Genomic DNA, 22,046 nt, shown 5'->3' with positions numbered 1-22,046 from the left:
TTTCATTTTTATCTTTTGTTCTCAATTTAAATTTGAAGTTTTAGTAATTTTGTTATGTATCTTTGTTCTTTTAAAACAAATTTTTTAGTACATTTAAGCTAAATGTATATTATAATTTATTTTATTTGATTTCAGTTCAAATTTATTTTATTTCAAGAATTTTTTATTTAATTTTTTAGACTATATCCCTTATACAGTATATATATAATCAATGAATATCTAAATTAATATTAATGATTAAATGTGTGTGTGTGTGTGTGTGTATATATATATATATACTGTATATACAAATACCTAGTACATATGTATAGAATTTAATAACAATTATTATTATTATTAATTTATTTTTACAGTTTATATAGTGTAAGTATCATTTATGTAATTCATTTATAATTTTTATATGTAATTACATGCATAATTAATTCAGAACAAAACAATTGACTTTTTTTAGTTTTGTGTGTCGTGTTCTTGTTCAGTTTCTCTTGTGTCATTCCCCTGTCAAAGATCCAGAGGTGGACAAAGTACACAACTTCCTTCCTTGAGTAAAAGTACAGATACTACTGGTCAAATATTACTCCGTTACAAGTAAAAGTTGTAAAGACAGATTTTTACTTAAGTAAAAGTACAGAAGTACTCATTTTTAAAAGTACTTAAGTATAAAAGTAAATGTCAATGCATTGTTTTATTATTGTTGCATTGTTGCATGTAATAACCAATTTACAGTAACTTATGCCTCTGAATCTCTGCCGGTCTACCCTCATATCAATATCACATGTATTTCTAGAACACAGTTCAGTCGTGGGATTGAATAAGTCACTCAATAACGTCCACAATGGTTTCGGACACACAAACGGCTGTTCCCAGTTGTTTGGCGTTTAGTATGAATATGTTAGCCTGGTTATCTATAAGCTAGTGTGATCCAAAACAATGACAAAATTCACATTTAGAAGACCAAACCCAACGTTGAAAATTAAAATCATGTTGATGTCAGAATCCAGTGGCAGATTGACGTTAATCTCCAGCGTTGGACAGACGTTGTATTGTGGTTGAAAATCGGTTGACGTCAGAAACCAACATCAGTCGAGTTCTGACGTCAACCAGACTTTCATTTACAACCAAAATGCAACACAAATAATCCCTGACGTACGTTACTACTTTCTACTCAAGGACCTTGACAGAAATGTAGTGGAGTAAAAAGTACGATATTTGTCTTTCAAATGTAGTGAAGTTAAAGTAAAAGTTTCCAGAAAAAATAATACTCAAGTAAATGTACTTTGTTACTGTCCACCTCTGCAAAGATCCCACTATCACTCTTGTTGCATGTTTAGTATTTTGAGTGGCATTGTTTGGTGTGTGTGGGGGCTTGAGTGTGACGTAAGTCTCTCTGTGTGTGTGTGTGTCAGTGGTCTGGTGATTGCGATGGTGGTCAGTGTCCTCTTCCTCCTGCTGCTGCGCTTCACTGCACCCGTCCTCATCTGGATCCTCATCGTCGGCGTTCTGGCGGTCGGAGCCTTCGGTAAACTCACCATAATAAACGTGTTACATTGTGTTCTAAACAACGATGACATCATCCAGTGACAAATCCCACATCTGACATGTTCATCTGAGCCTTTGTCCAGATTTACAGATATGAGAAACAATATGCTAAGCGGACATATTTTCTGTCATAAAGTCTCGCGGGCACAAAATGCTGTTATTTGGACTGTGATGTTGAATCTTGACGAGGGTGCACGTGATTTAGTTGACGATTAATGAAGGGTTAATGAGTGAACTGTTGGAGACGTGCTGATATAAGCACTCTGGGCCGGTCAAAGTAGCTGATGATATTTTTGATGACTGATATTAATAAAGTGTGTGATTCTCCGTCAGGTATCTGGTACTGTTATAATGAGTACATGTCTCTGGCCGGCTCTAGCAACACCTTCAATAACGTGGGCTTCACCGTCAACGTGAAGGTGTATCTGCAGGTGCGGGACACCTGGCTGGCCTTCTGTGAGTCCTACACACCTCTACACACCTCTACACACCTCTACACACCTCTACACACTTCTACACACCTCTACACACTTATACACACTTATACACACCTCTACACATGCTTTTATACACTTCTACACACCTCTACACACTTCTACACACCTCTACACACTTCTACACACCTCTACACACTTCTACACACCTCTACACACTTATACACACTTATACACACCTCTACACATGCTTTTATACACTTCTACACACCTCTACACACCTCTACACACCTCTACACACCTCTACACACCTCTACACACTTCTACACACCTCTACACACTTATACACACTTATACACACCTCTACACATGCTTTTATACACTTCTACACACCTCTACACACTTCTACACACCTCTACACACTTCTACACACCTCTACACACTTCTACACACCTCTACACACTTATACACACTTATACACACCTCTACACATGCTTTTATACACCTCTACACACTTCTACACATGCTTTTAATACACTTTTACACACTTCTTTACACTTTTACACATGCTTTTAATACACTTTTACACACTTCTTTACACTTTTACACATGCTTTTAATACACTTTTACACCTTTTACACACTTCTTTACACTTCTTTACACTTTTACACATGCTTTTAATACACTTTTACACACTTTTACACATGCTTTTAATACACTTTTACACACTTCTACACACTTTTACACATGCTTTTAATACACTTTTACACACTTCTTTACACTTCTTTACACTTTTACACATGCTTTTAATACACTTTTACACACTTTTATACACTTTTACACATGCTTTTAATACACTTTTACACACTTCTACACACTTTTACACATGCTTTTAATACACTTTTACACACTTCTACACACTTTTACACATGCTTTTAATACACTTTTACACCTTTTACACACTATTACACACTTCTTTACACTTTTATACATGCTTTTATACACTTTTACACACTTCTATACACTTCTATACACTTTTACACACTTCTACACATGCTTTTATACACTTTTACACACTTTTACACATGCTTTTAATACACTTTTACACATGCTTTTATACACTTTTACACTTGTTTTTACACATTTTACACACTTCTATACACTTTTACACACTTACATACACTTTTACACAGTTCTATACACTTTTACACACTTTTATACACTTACACATGCTTTTATACACTTTTACACTTGTTTTTACACATTTTACACACTTCTATACACTTTTACACACTTACATACACTTTTACACATGCTTTTACACACTTTTACACATTTAATTACATATTTAATTACACACACATTTAATTTTATTTTATTTAAAAATAATTGAAATACTTTAGCTATAGCTCTTCAGTTTCATATATTTCTTCATATTTATATATGTTCATATTTTAAATATTTGTTCATATTTATCTATCAGAATTATTTATATTAATTTATAACAAATTAAAAAAAATGTAATCCAAAACAATGATGAATTTTGTATTCATATTTATCCATCAGAATTTAACAGCAGGTAATAACAATGTGTTTGATGTGTGTATGATAACTGACGAGAGAGTGTGTGTTGCAGTGATTATCCTGTGTATCGTGGAGGCCGTTCTTCTGCTGGCGCTGATCTTCCTCAGGACTCGCATTCTCATCGCCATCGCTCTCATTCAGGAGACCAGCAAGTACATGAACACCTCATTATCAGGGACCACGTCTCACTGAAACACACGCAATCCTGTGTGTGTGTGTGTGTGTGTGTGTACAAGCTTCCAGCTGCTCATGCATTAAACATATGTGTGTGTAAAACATTGTCACTGAGTCCAGAGCAGAAGCTGAAGCTGATCCCAGGACACACAGATATTAATAATATGAGCATGATCATGTTTTAGTTGTTTAAGTTGAGTAGTGAGTAAACGTGTGTGTGTGTGTGTGTGTATTTTCAGGGCGTTGGGTCACATGATGTCTACACTTTTCTATCCCATCGTCACGTTTGTGCTGCTGTTGGTGTGTGTGTCGTACTGGGGAATCACAGCGCTGTATCCTTTGTGTGTGTGAGAGAGCAAGTGAATGTGTGACTGTGTGTGTGTGAGAGCGAGTGTGTGTGTGTGTGTAAGAGAGTGTTTGTATGTGTGAGTGTGTGTGTTGTTAACTTCAGTGATCTCACATGTCACAATCTCTGTGTGTGTGTGTGTTGTGCTTGCAGATCAGTGTGTGTTTCTCATCTGTATCTGAATGTTTAGTTGTGTATTCAGTGTGTGATGTTGTGAATCTTTGACTGAGTGTGTGTTCAGATATCTGGCCACGTCAGGCGCTCCGGTGTACAGAGTTGTGTCACTGAACGCCTCGCTGGAAAACTGCAACAACATACAAGCCAACGAGACCTGCGACCCAGAGGTCAGACACACACACACACACACACACACACACACACACACACACACGCACTCACACACTCAGATTGTGACATGTGAGATCACTGAAGTCAACAACACACACACACACACACACTCAGATTGTGACACATGTGAGATCACTGGAGTCAACATCACACTTACACACACACACTCAGATTGTGACACACGTGAGATCACTGGAGTCAACAACACACACACACACACTCAGATTGTGACACACGTGAGATCACTGGAGTCAACAACACACACACACACACACACACACACACAGATTGTGACATGTGAGATCACAGAAGTCAACAACACACACACACACACTCAGATTGTGACACACATGAGATCACTGGAGTCAACAACACACACACACACACACACACACACACACACAGATTGTGACATGTGAGATCACAGAAGTCAACAACACACACACACACACTCAGATTGTGACACACGTGAGATCACTGGAGTCAACAACACACACACACACACTCAGATTGTGACACACATGAGATCACTGGAGTCAACAACACACACACACACACACACACACACACAGATTGTGACATGTGAGATCACAGAAGTCAACAACACACACACACACACTCAGATTGTGACACACGTGAGATCACTGGAGTCAGGAGAAGCATCAGGAGTGTTCTCGAGTCGTGAGGAGTCAGTGATGTGTGTGTGTGTGTGTGTTGCTCCACAGATGTTCAACATCAGTCAGTATCCGGGCTGTGCGTCGGCTCGCTGTGTCTTCATCAACTATAACTCCGAGGGTTTGGTCCAGAAGAGCATCTTCAACCTGCAGATCTACAACGTGGTGGCGTTCCTGTGGTGTGTGAACTTCGTGATCGCTCTGGGCCAATGCACGCTGGCCGGCGCCTTCGCCTCGTATTACTGGGCCTTCAGGAAACCTGCGGATATCCCAACATTCCCACTGAGCCAGTCCTTCATCCGAGCCCTGCGGTGAGAGCACACACTCACCACACACTCTTTACTACACACACGCTCTTTACCACACACACACACACACACACACACACACACACACACTACACACACGCTCTTTACTACACACACACACTCTTTACTACACACACGCTCTCTACTACACACACACTCTTTACTACACACACACACACACACTCACTACACCCACGCTCTCTACTACACAAACACACACACACACACACACTTTACTACACACACGGTCCCTACACTCACGCTCTCTACTACACACACGCTCTTTACTACACACACGCTCACTACACACACACGTTCTCTACTACACACACACACTCACTACACACACACACACACTCACTACACACACGCCGCTCTCTACTACACACACACTCTTTACTACACACGCGCTCTTTTTTACACACACACGCCCTCTACTGCAAACACACACACTCACTACACACACACACACTCACTACACACACACTCTTTACTACACACACACGCTCTCTACTGAAAACACACACACACTCACTACACACAGACACTCACTACACACACACGCTCACTACACACACGCTCTCTACTACACACACACACACACACGCTCTTTACTACACACACGCTCTCTACTACACACACACACACACATTCTTTACTACACACACACTCTTTACTACACACACACACACACACTCACTACACCCACGCTCTCTACTACACAAACACACACACACACACACACTTTACTACACACACGGTCCCTACACTCACGCTCTCTACTACACACACGCTCTTTACTACACACACGCTCACTACACACACACGTTCTCTACTACACACACACACTCACTACACACACACACACACTCACTACACACACGCCGCTCTCTACTACACACACACTCTTTACTACACACGCGCTCTTTTTTACACACACACGCCCTCTACTGCAAACACACACACTCACTACACACACACACACTCACTACACACACACTCTTTACTACACACACACGCTCTCTACTGAAAACACACACACACTCACTACACACAGACACTCACTACACACACACGCTCACTACACACACGCTCTCTACTACACACACACACACACACGCTCTTTACTACACACACGCTCTCTACTACACACACACACACACATTCTTTACTACACACACGCTCTCTACTACACACACACTCACTACACAGACGCTCTTTACTACACACAAACACTCTCTACTGCCATCTGTGGTTCTGTGATGCTCCTGAAATGGTTCTTCTTCATCCACTGTGAAAAAAAACCGTGTTTTTAAGAGGGAACTACAGCTGGCAACTAATAGTATAATTTATATCAATTTAATCATTATCATTTAAATGTATTATTTATAGTAATAATTCAATACAATGACTTAAGAGTCTTCCATCAGGATTTCAGCTGCAGTTATTATTATTAGTAGTAGTATTAATAATAAATATGCTGTTTAATATAATTTATCTAATAAACATTCAATACAAGGACTTATGAGTGTTAAAATATGTGTTCATATTTATCCATCAGGATTTAACCAGCAGATAATAATAATAATAATAATAATAACAATAAATATGGTATTTAATATAATTTTATTTATTCTTCATAATAAAATGTCAATAAAATGACTTAAGTCTTAAAATATTTGATCATATTTTGGATTGTGGATATTAGCTTGTGATATTACTGGTCAATATTATTTTTCCGCAGTCTTGATGACGTCAGGATAAAAGAAAAGGCATTTCAAAGTGGAGAAATTATTACAGGTTAATAAGAGTTTATAAAACGAAACTATTTTTTGTTTAAAATAAAGAGCAGTAATAAATGGTTCAGAGAAAGAGCAGAAATATGGATTAATAAACACGGATGTCACTGGTTTGAGACACTAGATGGCGCTCTGACGTACAGCTGCATGGATGGATATGGAATATTTGAATATTAATGAGGGGAAAACACTAAATCTGCTGTATTGGTGTAGTGTGTAAAAGCCTTGCTTTATGAATCTGGTGTCTTATTGATTTATTAATTTCTGGCAGGTATCACGTGGGCTCTCTGGCGTTCGGCGCGCTCATCCTCACGCTGGTCCAGCTCGTACGCATCATCCTGGAGTATCTGGACCACAAGTTCAAAGGTCAGTATATAGAGTGTATTTATGTGTGTGTGTTTGACGTCTGACGTTTATCTCACTCTGACTCTTCTTTCTGAATTATTGATATATTATTATAGTTTTTATTAACACTTGAATTATCTTTTTATTTCATATTTTGTTTTAATTTTATAATATGCTTTTATTATTTTTATTTTATTATTTAGGTTTAACTTTTTATTTTATTTAATTATAGCTTTTAGTTTAATGTTAGTGTTATTATTTATATATTATATTTTTTATTAAATATTTAAATTCAAATAAAACTTTGTTTCATTTTCACTTTTGCTGTATGCTTTTATTATTTGTTTAATTACTAGTATTTAGATTTAGTTTTTATTCTAACTTTAATTTCTTTTCATTTTTTATCATTTTATTTTTATTTAATCTATAGTAATTTTGTTATATGCTTTTATTATTTTTATTCTTATTTTTATTATTTAATTTAAAGTTTAGTTTAGTTTACATGTAGTTTGATTTAAAATTTAGTTTTTAATTTATTTCCATTTAGTAATTTCAGTGCCTCAACTTAAACTTATTGCAGTTAGTTGCCATGGGAACGTTTCTCAAATTTTTCATATAACATTTATATTTGATATTATTTAAGCTTTATTTGAGTTAACAAAAATCCCTTCAATAGTTTTAGTTAAAAAGAATAACCCTGCTCTACGCTTCTCAAACACAGATGTCAGATGTAAATGTGTTTGTCTAGATTGACTTAATGAACTTAAACATTAATGTGTGTGTGTGTGTGTGTAGCGGCTCAGAACCCATGCGCGCGGTTCCTCATGTGTTGTCTCAAATGCTGCTTCTGGTGTCTGGAGAAATTCATCAAGTTCATCAACAGGAACGCTTACATCATGGTACGTGAACTCTCTCACACACACACACACACACACACACACACACACACACACACACACACACACACACACACACACACACGAGTAACTGTCAGTGTTTGTGTGATTGTAGATCGCTGTGTACGGGAAGAACTTCTGTGTGTCGGCGAAGAACGCGTTCTCTCTGCTCATGAGGAACATCATCCGGTGAGACGGCGTCACTGACGCCTGAACATCTGCACACCAATCATGAAAACAAGATTCATATAACAAATACAAATTAATTAAATGCATGATACATTTGTTAATGCGTAAACTTCCATAAATACTAAATACAAACTTTATTGTATTTAATCGCAACTTCTGAAAGTTCATTTCTGCCACATAGGGGAAAAAAAGTAAAAACTAACATAAAATGCCGTAATAATGCCATAAAAAGACACAATTGGGAGACAAAAATAAGACTTGACAATTATGACAAAGAAATAATTATGACAAATCAAATTGACATGTTGAAATTATGACATACTGAGTCATATTTACGTGATGAAAAATCTAAATGGTGACTTATTATTAATTTAATAATATATTTTTTTTGTCAATTGACAATTTATACTTTTTATGACATAAAGTAAAAACTGACATAAAATGCCATATTTATGAAAAAAAGGCAAAATTGACGTTAAAAAGAAACGAAATTTATGACATAATTATGACAAGTTGAAACTGAGATAAAACGCAGAAATTGACATACCAAGTAAAAACTATGAATGTTGTTGATGCCCGTATATGGCATAAGTCAAAATGATGACAAAAAGTCGAAAGTATGACTGGATATTTGAGTTTTTGATGTAATTTCTGCCGGAGTGTAAATGATGATCCAGTGCTGACTCTGAGCTGATGCTCCTCAGGGTCGTGGTGCTGGATAAAGTCACGGATCTGCTGCTGTTCTTCGGGAAGCTGCTGGTGGTCGGTGGAGTGGGTGAGTGTGTGTGAGAGAGAGACACACACACACACACACACACACACACACACTGACCTCTCATCTCTTCTCAGGTGTGCTGGCCTTCTTCTTCTTCTCCGGCGGTATTCCCAATACAGGAACCACGTTTCAGACAGCAGCTCTCAACTACTACTGGATGCCCATCATAGTGAGACACACACACACACACACACACACCTCAGTCCCGCTCACATCGCTTCATTCACCCAAACCTGGTCTATTCGCTCTGTGAACATTAGACTGCAAAGAGATTTAAGTTGGAAAATGAACCACTGATTTACTCTTCATCAAATGTTGAGCGTTCAATATCTAAGTGACGTTATGATGTCATCGCATTTGCATACTGAATTCTGATTGGTCTTACATACATTTAATATGGAACGAATATCTCACTAAATCTGACAACTATTTCAGCCCGAAAACCAAACGAAAGAAAATGGTCCTTAAATAGGCTTTATTTTCTTTACTTTTATTGTATTGTGATTATATTTGATGATTAGTCCTGTTCTCTCTCTCTCTCTAGGAAACCAACAGTGAAGTTTATATGATGACACACATTTAATGTTGTTGAAAATTTTTGCATTACAGTATTTTATTTTATTTTACAAAAAGTAAAACATCTGCATGTAAAATAGCCTTCATTTTTGTGCAAAATAAGCTAAAAATCTAAAAACGATTTAAAACAGGAAATAAAAAAGTTGTATCCATTTTTTAATTTAAATAAGTCAATTATGACAAAAAAAGCCTATAGTCTAATATAAAAAAAAAATCTGTCAATTTCACTTTAGTTGGATTTTTTGACTTAGTCAAAATTATGACATTGACGTATTAAGTCAAAATGGACAAAAGGTAAAATGATCACGTACTATGTCATGATTTTGACTTTTTAAATCCCTTTTTTTATTTAAACAAGTCACTTAATTCAACATAAGTTGAAATGTACATACTAATTCGATATTATGACATGTCAAAATAACATAATTTTGACTGCCATAATTTAGACTTTGTCATAATTAACTTTTTAAGTCAAAATTATGACCAGTTGAAATTCCCATATTAAGTCAAAATTGACATGAAAAGGTAAAATGATCTCAAACCAAGTCATAATTTTGGCTTGTCTTAGTATGTCAATTTTGGTTTGTGTCATAATTATAAGATAAAAAGCTGCACTGATGAATGAAATGTTTCTGTTTTGAGAAGTGACGTGTGTGTGTGTGTGTGTGACAGACGGTGGTGTTCGGAGCGTATCTGATCGCTCACGGCTTCTTCAGCGTGTATAACATGGGTGTGGACACACTGTTCCTGTGCTTCCGTGAGTGCCTCGTTTACATGATCGCTGCTCATTAACAGCTCGTTTGACTATGATAATAACAGTGTGTGTGTGTGTGTGTGTGTTCAGTGGAGGATCTGGAGCGTAACGACGGCAGTGCAGAGAAACCCTATTTCATGTCCAAGAACCTGATGAAGATCCTGAACAAGAAGAACAAGCAGCCCAAGACCGGCTCATGAAGACGACGATGATGAAGAAGATGATGATGAAGGTCTACGCACCGTCACTTTCAAGATCCCAGCGAATCATGTACAGACACTTTTACACATCGTTTTTTTTTTTTTTTTTAGACATGTTACCGAGACTCGACATCTCAAGAGTTCATTTAACTGAAGAAGTGCCTGTGTGTTTAAGTGATTTTATTTTTTTTCCTTGACGCACTTTGTTCAAGAAACCAAACTGAGGATCTTTCAGTGCGTTTGAATGATGTCTGAGCCAAAGCCTTTATTATTAGCCTTTTATTTTATTTTTTTAGTAAGATATACACTGTGAAACTACAGGCGCAACTCGACAAATCAGAGTATGGTGCAAAAGTTAATTTATTTCAGTAATTCAACTTAAAAGGTGAAACTAATATATTATATAGACTCATTACATGCAAAGTGAGATATTTCAAGCTTTTATTTGTTATAATTTTGATGATTATGGCTTACAGCTTATGGAAACTACAAATTCAAAATTATAATATTGTGAAAAGGTTTCATAAGCTGTAAGCCATAATCATCAAAATTATTACAAATAAAGGCTTGAAATATCTCACTTTGCATGTAATGAGTCTATATAATATATTAGTTTCACCTTTTAAGTTGATTTACTGATATTTTTGCACGATATTAAAAATTGAGTTGAACCTGTAATATTACACGCATAATTGACTGTTTTAGGTGCAGATTAATAAATAACAAACTGTTCTTCCAAAACTACTGTACTATTTTTAAAGCCAATTTTTTTAAACTTAGTAATAGAAACTAAAACACAAACAGTCCGATATAAGAAACTCCATAAGCATGAAGGAAAGAAAGACTTTGTTTTGAATGTTTTATAGTTACAGTAGTTCATGTTTTATATGATTTGTGTTTGATTTAGTGCGAACTGGATGTAAACAGAATATTTATTTAAAGATATATATATATATATATACACATGGATAAATCTAATAAAAATGTTGCATATTAACAGGTGCTTATTTTCTTTTATATATTTGCCATCAGTTTCATGAATATTATATAAAGCACTTGAATACATATAACATCTTTACTATATATAAAAATTACCACACCGTTGTATTAAATGTTTATTTATCAAGTGCCCACACCCACTTTAGTTTCTGGCCCATATGCACAATAATTATATGCAATTTAGCTACCAAAAGACTTTTATGGCAAAGAAGGCTTGTTACAAACATAATTAACCAGTGATATGCAAAAAAGGAAAGTAGACAAACAAGAGCAATTTTAATTAACTAAAGTCACCCAAAATCATCCAGTAAGAATCAACGGATTCTGCCCGTAAACCCCGCCCACTTTTACTGCCGGGCAGCCGTCAATCAACAATGTGACGTCATAAAAGTGGGCGTGGCCAGTCTTTAGACAAGAAGGCCAAACCGGCCAATCACTGCAGCGAGAGGAAATAAACACGAATGTTCTTTTTCACAGGATGTTTGTTACACTGACAAAACAGTTAAAACCAACAGGATTACAAACCATCACCTCTCGGCTGTCAATCAACGTCACAGCCAATCACCTCTCGGCTGTCAATCAACGTCACAGCCAATGACAGAGAGACGTTTAAAAACATCATGTACAATATCCATATATACACACATACACACACACACACGAGGAGCTAACGCTCCCCAACACTCACATACCACATTAGCAGGACGAAAATTTAATTCATTTTCATAAGTTTCTTATCTATGACCATAATATATTTACTCAATGCATAAATCACTCATTCACCCTGTCAATCATAACTGAACTCATAACGTGTTAACTCATAATAAGGTGATTAATAACAGTAATGATGTACTCTGTGTGTTAGCGGTCATGTCTGCTTTACACAACAAACACACACGGCGGATAAACTGTTGTGGAAACACTTCCTGAACAAACCCGACGCTCTGGAGTCGAGTCTGATCTAGATTAGCTTATGACTATAGTGTGCGTCTGAGGCTAAAGCTAGATCTTCACTAGCCTGAACATTGAACACAACGGCTGAATCTCACAAAAACATGTTCAGGTCATATTTCACTCCCAAATCAAATGTTTAAGAATCTGCGTTTATGATTTTTAGGAGAAAAAAATTAATCCTAAATTGTGAAATTGTCATTCCTGTAATACATTCTGTTCAAACACACACGCCTCGACACGCTGTCAGAAGTGTCCCAATAAACACATCCATAAATCACGTCTGCCTTCATATTTCTCACGTTTCAAAACTTCTTTGGCATGAAAATGAAAAGCTACAAAAAGTGGTGAACGAGTCTGGGTAATATTTCATTATGAGAATGAGCGTATGCATTGTCATGACGATTAATCACTCAATAATAAATTAAGACTATTCTTAGTACCGTAATGGACTTTTCTTTATATATTACTACAGTAAAAACAACAGTTTAAAGTAATGAGGGTTTGGGGATGAATGTGTTTAATCATCATGAAAATAATAATTCTAGATCGAGGTTTATTGAAATAAGTTTCTTAATTATGCTCAATGTAAATCTCTGCATTCTGAGGCGAACATGAGATGTTATGGTGAGATTCATCAACGGCTGTAGTGTTTCATCTACTGACGGCTCATTAATACTGTCTCTCAACACTGGTGTGTGTGCGTGCGTGTGTGAGTGTGTGATTGACAGTGTGTGTGTGTGTGTGTATGTGTGTGAGTATGAGTGAGTGAGTGTGTGATTGAGAGAGAGTGTGTGAGTGAGAGAGAGTGTGTGTGTGTGTGTGTGTATATATGGATATGAGACACAGACAGACAGATAGTGAGTTCATCTTCTGAAAGCACACAAACGAGACAGTGTCCACGTCCATCATCTGAAGCAATCACACACACACTCACACACTCAGCATCCAGAAGAAGAAGAAGATGGCCAGGAAGAGGAAGAGCGAGTCCTGCCAGTTGTTGCCGTTGACGGGATTGCCGTTGCCTTGATGATCATAATGAGGATCTGAAAACACACACACACACACACACACACACACACACACACACGGCTTTAGAAACCAACCAAACACATTTGACAGAGCATACAGGAATCCTGACTTAAAGCTTATATTTGAACAAGAAAACCTTAAAGGGGTCATGACATGGATTTTTAAAAACATTTTAGTTCCTTGAGGTTCACTTATGATGCTAATAAAGTTTTTTGCACAAAAAAACTAAACAAATGACAGCCAGTGGGCGGGGCCTATAGTATGATGATGTATAACTGATAGACTGGAGGCTCATATGCAAATGTGTTACTTCACAGATACCGCATTATCCAAACGAGCGTTTTTTTGGAGATTGATTAAATAAATGCTTTATTATAATGAGGATGTTTTAAGCTCTGAAACTTGCAGGATGTTTGAATGGTACAACAACTCTTATATGTCAAAAAATCAAGACACATTTGATTTCTCATGTCGTGACCCCTTTAACAGAGAGCATATGTGACCACAGAACCAGTCACATGGGTCAAAAATTTGAAATTGAGAATTATACATCACACAAAAGTTGAATAAATAATCTGTCCATTGATGTGTGGTTTGTTATGATAGAACAATATTTGGTCGAGACACAACTATTGAAAATCTGGAATCTGAGGAGCAAAAAAATGTAAACATTGAGAAAATCTCCTTTAAAGTTGTGCATTTATGTTCACGATTGTGCTGCATTCACTCACACAAATACATGTTTTATATATTTACGGTAGGACATTTACTAAATATCTTCATGGAACATGATCTTAATATCCTCATGATTTTTGGCATGAAAGAAAAATGTATAATTTTGACCCATACAATGTATTGTTGGCTATTGCCACAGATATACCCGTGTGTCATGTGACTGGGTTTGTGTTCAGGGTCACATGTCATGAGGAAACAGCAACACTGACCTGGTCTGTGAAAAGGGTCGTTGGCGTTAAAGACTGTGGTGAAGAAACCGAACGGAAAAGCACCGATTCCAAACGACATGTGAAACCCTGTGTCGGCAAAACCCTGAAACTGTAGAGAGAGAGATATGATCATATTAATAATACACTCATAACCACACACCATAATGATGTCAGGACGGACGCTCACCCCTCTGCTCTCGGGCTCTGTCCTTTGACCCTGAGGTCGCGGTGGCGTTTTCAATCTGTAACACACAGATTTGATTGTTTTTTATTTGATTTCATTGTTTGCTATTTAATTATTTTTAAATGAATTTTTATAACACTTTGTTAAAACTGTAGTTTACTAATAGTAATGTTCAAAACATTATTCCCCATGATTTTAATTCCTGTGTAAGAAAATATATACATCTCACACACACACACACACACACACACACACACACACACACACACACACACACACACACACACACACACACACACACACACACACACACACACACACACACACACACTTCAAATGAGTAAAACCATTAGCCTGAAGATACAATCACAACAAACACTCAAACTCTCTCTCTCTCTCTCTCTCTCTCTCTCTCTCTCTCTCTCTCTCTATGCAAATAAATAAACAAATAAATAATTTCTTCTTGCTGACAGCTGTTATTCTATATGCAATAAACACATGCAATCAAATACACATTAAAGTAGAAAATAGAAATAAACAGTATAACACATCAGAAACAGGGTATTAAACAAACACTTACAAAAAATATGAATAAAATATTATTAATATTACCTACAGTCTCAACTGACTCCGCTTCTCCATTTCATTTCAGATTTATTTAAATTATTACACAAATGTTTGTAGTAGTTGTAGTTAACTATAATAACCCTGGTGCACTACAAACAAACCTTATTTACATTTAAAATTCCCACTGGCTTCAATGGTTATTTATTAACATTAATTATTCATTAATTTCTCAATCCTTCACGTGACCCGAAGCACACACACGCTCTACATCAGTTCATGTTGTGCATGTCATGCTCTGTCTGCAGTGTGAATGTTCTGCATCCTCCTGTACATTTGCCAGAATAACATGCTGTTAGAGACCCACAATGCAATGCACTCGACTTGACCTTCCATATCTCGTGACAAATTAAACATAATTTTTCATAAACATCTCCTACTTGACTCATTATTTGATGGGATAACCAAAATCACTTCACACAAACCTGGATTAAAAATGCTAAATAATATTTTTTATTTCTGAGATGACAACTACTGCCCTCACTGATTATAAACTTAACGGATTAGTTCACTTTTAAAAAAAAAATCCTGATAATTTACTCATCCAATATGTTCATGTCTTTCTTTCTTCAGTCAAAAAGAAAAGGAAAACATTCCAGGATTTTTCTACACAGAATGAACTTCAATAGCAACCGTCTCTCCCAATGTTCAAAAGAAGGTTCCATCACAACCACTTTGGAAAGGTCACAGGTCATGTCATCGGTCTAAGTTATTTGTCTGTGTACTCCGGTTCAGAAAAGTAGGGAAGAGCAAAAAACTCTGTCTCATTTTCTCCTCCAACATCTTTGTTTTAATTTATAAAATAAAAAAAAATCGTGACCTTTCCAACGTGATGACGTAATGCTTGGCGCAGACCAGCACTAGACGAACAATATTGGTTAGTAGTATATAATGTTTTTTTTTTTTTGAGAATGACCGATGGTTTCGCTGGATAAGACTCTTATCTCTCAACTGGGATCGTGTGGAGACTTTGAAGCTGCACTGAGACGGACATTTGAACCTTCTTTTGAACATTGGGAGAGACGGTTGCCATTGAAGTCCATTCTGTGTAGAAAAATCCTGGAATGTTTTCCTCAAAAACCTTAATTTCTTTTCGACTGAAGAAAGAAAGACATGGACATTTTGGATGACATCGGGAGAGTAAATTATCAGCAATTTTTTTTGTGAAAAGTGAACTACTCCTTTAAAGGGTTAGTTCACCCAAAAATGTAAATGTCAGTAATGACTCTCCCTCATGTTGTTCCCCGTCAGACTTTCCTTCATCTCAAAAACACAAATGAAGATATTAGTGATTAAATCTGAGAGCGGTCTCACTCCTCCAGAGGCTTCTGTTGTAATTGAAACTTGCCGGCCCAGAAAGTTAGTAAAGACAATGTTTAAAATAGTCCGAGTGACTACAGCGGCTCAACCTGTGTTGTTCTGTGTTGTACGTCACACGCATCACACACATGACCAGCGTCGGCCAATAGTGAGCCTGCGTTCTGACGTACAACCCAGAAGCGCTGTTTTAGGTGAACTAACCCTTTAATAAGGTCATGTGACATTGCAGAAAACTACAGTTTGAAAAGCTCCTCCCTGATGATGCCTGTATACAGTCAGCGAGTCAGTGTGCAGTGAGCGAGAGTGAGCACTAGTTAGTGCACTCGACAGTACCTGGGGTCTTCCTGACTGGTGCTGCCACGACCGTACAGAGGAATGACTTTATCTCGACTGATTCCTGCTTTACACACGGGACACTGCTGCCTGCTGGGACGCGTCTCCAGCCACTGAAACACACCACACAATGTTCCTGAAACATGTCTTCTGCTCAGCAAGGCTGCTTTATTTCATCAAAAATACAGGAAAAATCTGAAATATTATTCCAATGTTAAACAGCAGCTTTCTATGTGAATATACAGTAACGTGTAATTTATTCCTGTGACCAAAGCTGAATTTTCAGCATCATTACTCCAGTCTTCAGTGTCACATGACCCTTCAGAAATCAGTATAATATGTGACCCTGGACCACAGCACCAGTCACATGACACACGGGTATATCTGTGGCAATAGCAACTATACATTGTACGGGTAAAAATTATACATTTTTCTTTTATGCCAAAAATCATGAGGATATTAAGATCATGTTCCATGAAGATATTTAGTAAATTTCCTACCGTAAATATATAAAACATGTATTTTTGTGAGTGAATGCAGCACAATCGTGAACATAAATGCACAACTTTAAAGCAGATTTTCTCAATGTTTACATTTTTTTGCTCCCTCAGATTCCAGATTTTCAATAGTTGTGTCTCGGCCAAATATTGTCCTATCCTAACAAACCACACATCAATGGAGAGATTATTTATTCAGCTTTCAGGTGATGTAGAAATCTCAATTTCAGAAAATTGACCCTTGTGACTGGTTTTGTCCAGGGTCACATATGATGATTTGCTGCTCAAGAAACATAAGAAAGCATTTGTTTGAAATAGAATCTTCCGTAACATTATAAATAGATTTACTGTGACTTTTGATCAATTTAATGCTCCTTTGATGAATAAAAGTATTACTTAAGTAAAAATATAGACATATAAAATAAGATAGTGACTGACTGTACATTATTCCTTATGACAGATTATAAAAGTGTTAAACAGTTTCTACTGTACATTATAAACTTCTATTATCTAATTATTTGTAAGCATGTAATTCCACTCAGTATGACCAGCTGTAATATACTGTATAATGTCAGACATTATATTAGTTATCTGCTATACTGTACAAGCGTTCATTGGCTTTCTGTGAAGTGTTACTCATTAGATAACCACAAAACAAACCACACACACACACACACACACACAACACACACACACTCACCTGATGAAGACAAGGCCAACTGCACGAGACGACAAGCCAGGAGAGACCGAGAGAGAGAAGTCAAGAATTAGTGAACACATTTATGTTGTTTTAACAGCCCATAATATTCCTGCAGCATTAATATTGCTTCAGAAGATGATACTCGTCGTTCAGGAGTTAATATTCTCATCTGCATAATTCACGTCTGCAAATTTCCCTCTTTCTTAGAATTTATTTGGCATTGCAAATTAAAAGCTACAAAAGATGTGATATAAAATATGGTGAATCCCATGAAACCTGTTGATAACGTGTCTGGGTAATATTTCACCATGAAAAATCACGAGAAAGAAAATACATAATAAGAACATTACATGCATTTTTAGAACTAATAATATTTCATGCACCGCAACGATTAATCGCATCCAAAATAAAAGTTTGTGTTTAAATAATATATGTGTGTGTATTGTGTATAATTATTTTGTATATATAAATACACACATATGCATATATATATATATATATATAAAATAACTATTCACATGTGTATATTTATACCTAATTTATATTATATATAAATATTTTATATATAAATAACAATTTTTTCTTAAATATATACATGCATGTGTGTGTATTTATATATACAATATAATTATACACAATACACATACATATATTATTTAAACACAAACTTTTATTTTGGATGCGATTAATTGCGATTAATGGTTGCCCATCCCATTGAAATGTATTTAGTTTACTATTAATTAAACATTTCCCATTTCCCATCTCCCAATTCTTATTATAATAACGTCAAAAAAATTGGCATATTATTAAAAAAAAGAAATAAAAAAAAGAGAGAATTATGGTCATGAGATTTTATAAATTTAGGGTTTCAATTGGCATGAAAACAGTGGTTAATTGATATATATATATATATACCAATATTTTATGTAATTTCTCATTGAGAAATCTCAAATATGCCATGACTCGCTCACTAGAGCGCAACAGTCGGTTCCCGAAGTAAAAACTCATTTTCACACATATAATCAACATATGTAAATGAGCAGTTTTATATTTCTCCATCGCAATGCTTCCCTCAGTAAAGCCATCAAGTTCACAGTCTTTGTATTTTTGTCAGATTTTCTAATATTTTTTGCTTCAAATCAAAGTTTGTGGTGTTATGACTCTCCTCGTATCTGCTTATAATGCTTTATAATTTTCATTTTCCATAATGAATGGAAAAAATACTTCTGATGGGTTTGTTGCCTAAATATAGAATAACTAAGAGACGTTTGTCATGCACACAAACACAATCCACAACACAAACGTGACGAATGAAGGGTCGTGATCACACACACACACACACACACACACACACACACACAAACACACACACACACACACACACACACAGGGGTCAGGGGTCAGTGTTACGTGTGCATCTATTCTTACTCCTCCTCAATCCTCCTGTCCAGTGTAATCTCTCATTAACCGGATAATCTCACGCTAACGGCACTGAACGCACATGAAGATCTCGTCCGACCGAACACACAGAAACACACTCATGAACAAGAGTCCGGCAGAACACAACACACTTTAATCACATTAACTCATCAAGCCTGTGCATAACTCAGGAGGAACACAGACACATGTTTGTTTGTTCGTCGTTTGTTACTGAAAGACTGCAAAGTTACTTAAGTTTCATTAGCCCTATTGTATCATATTTAACACGTAAATATCGAAGGCCTGTAAATTATGAAATCTCCTGCAGTCCTGTCTCTGAATGATAGTTTATTATCCAGTAAAAGTCTGTCAGTATAACTGTACAAACGTCCTCGAGCGTCACGAGTCTTTCTGTGTCAAATCTGCTCCGATTTTATCAAGGAAACGCAACAATAACTTTGATATTGTTTGTAATATTTCAACTGGACTGAAGCAGGTTTACTTGATTATCCATCATCATTTATTACCAAATATGATCATCAGGCTTTTGAGGAAGGTTTATTACCGGTAGTTCATCTCTCAATTATCATTGTATTGCATTGCATTATGTTTGAAAACTACAGAGATTTTATCATAAAAATAAGCATTTCATCTTAAGACATATTAATATGAATCTGCATTTTATGTTGTGATTTGTGATATAAGCATCAACATCTGCAAAATCAAATTTGCTCTGAATCAAATTTAGCGTTTTTTTCCTCCATATATTTGACTATATGAGGCATAAAAGCCTGATAAACACATACGCAAACTTTCTTTAGATGTCATCAAAAGGTTCAATAAACTGTCCCGATTAAAAATCAATCAATCAATTGATTCATTTGTCTGACTATTATGTCATATGTCAGGCATTACAATGTAATAAACTCTCAGATGAATGTGTCATGAGGAGCTTTACAGCAAAGCTACACTTAAACAAGCTGAAAAATCACCCTGTCAATCAAAATATATCACCCTGTCAATCAAAACAAATCACCACAGTAACCAGCAATTACACCAAACACAATAGAAGAGCAAGAAATACTGTGATTTTACTTCTCATAAATCATAGCATAATAATGCAGGGGCTCGTTAGGAATATTTCAGTCATTCTGACTGAAATGTTTACCATAATTTGACTTTAGTAACATCAACTGCAGTAACTATGTCCTTACTGTGGTGGTACTATGGTTCAATAATACTATGGTACTGTACTGTAGTCGTATACCATGGTATTTAAATGATGTTGTAATGCACTTTTAAGAAAATTCAGTGTATCTGATGAATAAGTCTGTGTCAGTGAAAGCAGATAAACCGTTACTAACGTTACATGATAACAGTGACTGAAGTAAGTGATTAATTAATTACCATGGTGAATTAATGAGAACAGATTCTTCCGTCAACACGTCAGACTGTCACTGTTGTTCTTTGACATGTTGTGTTTGTGTTGCTGCAGTTCTACGTGAGTTAATAACAATAACATGTATTATCCGTACAAGTAGGTTTGGTTGCTATGGTAAAGGGTCTCGCTGTCAATCATTTTCTCACTGTCATGCTGTGTGTGTTGTTTAGCAGACTCCTACTGTTATGATATTGATGGTGATCGATTATCGATCAGCTGTACCAGAACAGGTGTCCGCAGAGGCTGATGACCGCGTCTCGGGCGGTGTCCAGGCAGATGTTACACTCGAAAGTGGCTCGATCTCTGTCCCGCTCGCCTTCCGCGCTTCCCCCGGGCCCTGCTCCGCCTCCGCTGCCCGGGACACCCGCTCCTCTGGCGGTCGCGCCGTCACTCGAGCTCCGCTGCTGCTCTGCGGCCTCCATCCTCTCGCGCTCGCACTCACTGCGCGTACACTCCTGCTTCTCGCTCTCGCGCGGACGTGACGTAATGCCAGTCACAAGCCCCTCCCACTCCGCAACAGCACTTCCGCTTGCTGGAAATAATAAGTGTTTTTCCTTTTTCTTTTCTTTTTAACTAATATTTCAAGGAAAAATTACTATGGCGCAAACAAACATCTTTTAGGAATCTTGAACATTTCCAACAAAAGTGCAAATTAAACAAGTTC

At 36.5% G+C, this 22,046-nt stretch overlaps 2 protein-coding genes across 3 annotated transcripts in view; one reads left to right on the top strand and one right to left on the bottom strand.

The window, feature by feature from the left end:
* slc44a4 (solute carrier family 44 member 4) overlaps positions 1-11,953 on the top strand; it is a 28,840-nt gene extending 16,887 nt beyond the window's left edge. Inside the window, exons 10-22 of one of the 2 annotated variants that reach the window (XM_079591579.1) lie at positions 1,404-1,516; positions 1,870-1,992; positions 3,607-3,706; positions 3,968-4,060; positions 4,316-4,418; positions 5,148-5,407; positions 7,475-7,569; positions 8,344-8,447; positions 8,560-8,633; positions 9,338-9,408; positions 9,483-9,577; positions 10,657-10,741; positions 10,829-11,953. In XM_079591579.1, the coding sequence (XP_079447705.1) occupies positions 1,404-1,516; positions 1,870-1,992; positions 3,607-3,706; positions 3,968-4,060; positions 4,316-4,418; positions 5,148-5,407; positions 7,475-7,569; positions 8,344-8,447; positions 8,560-8,633; positions 9,338-9,408; positions 9,483-9,577; positions 10,657-10,741; positions 10,829-10,938 (1,426 nt within the window). In that variant the 3' untranslated portion in view covers positions 10,939-11,953. The remainder of the gene's footprint in view (positions 1-1,403; positions 1,517-1,869; positions 1,993-3,606; positions 3,707-3,967; positions 4,061-4,315; positions 4,419-5,147; positions 5,408-7,474; positions 7,570-8,343; positions 8,448-8,559; positions 8,634-9,337; positions 9,409-9,482; positions 9,578-10,656; positions 10,742-10,828) is intronic. The other variant, XM_079591578.1, reaches the window with a different exon arrangement.
* An 87-nt stretch (positions 11,954-12,040) lies between these two features.
* On the bottom strand, positions 12,041-21,889 carry rnf5 (ring finger protein 5). The gene is made up of 6 exons (XM_079591580.1): positions 21,605-21,889; positions 18,523-18,541; positions 17,326-17,438; positions 15,052-15,106; positions 14,865-14,973; positions 12,041-13,934 (listed from the first exon to the last, which is right to left on the bottom strand). Exons 1-6 carry the CDS (start codon positions 21,802-21,804, stop codon positions 13,822-13,824), a joined length of 609 nt encoding a protein of 202 aa, XP_079447706.1. The 5' UTR covers positions 21,805-21,889; the 3' UTR covers positions 12,041-13,821.
* Positions 21,890-22,046: the final 157 nt, after the last annotated feature.

The sequence above is a fragment of the Phoxinus phoxinus genome (assembly GCF_949152265.1).
Source record: "Phoxinus phoxinus genome assembly, chromosome: 19".
Lineage (NCBI taxonomy): Eukaryota > Metazoa > Chordata > Actinopteri > Cypriniformes > Leuciscidae > Phoxinus > Phoxinus phoxinus.
The sequence above is the reverse complement of the archived record's forward strand: the minus strand, read 5'-3'. Positions and strand labels throughout refer to the sequence as shown.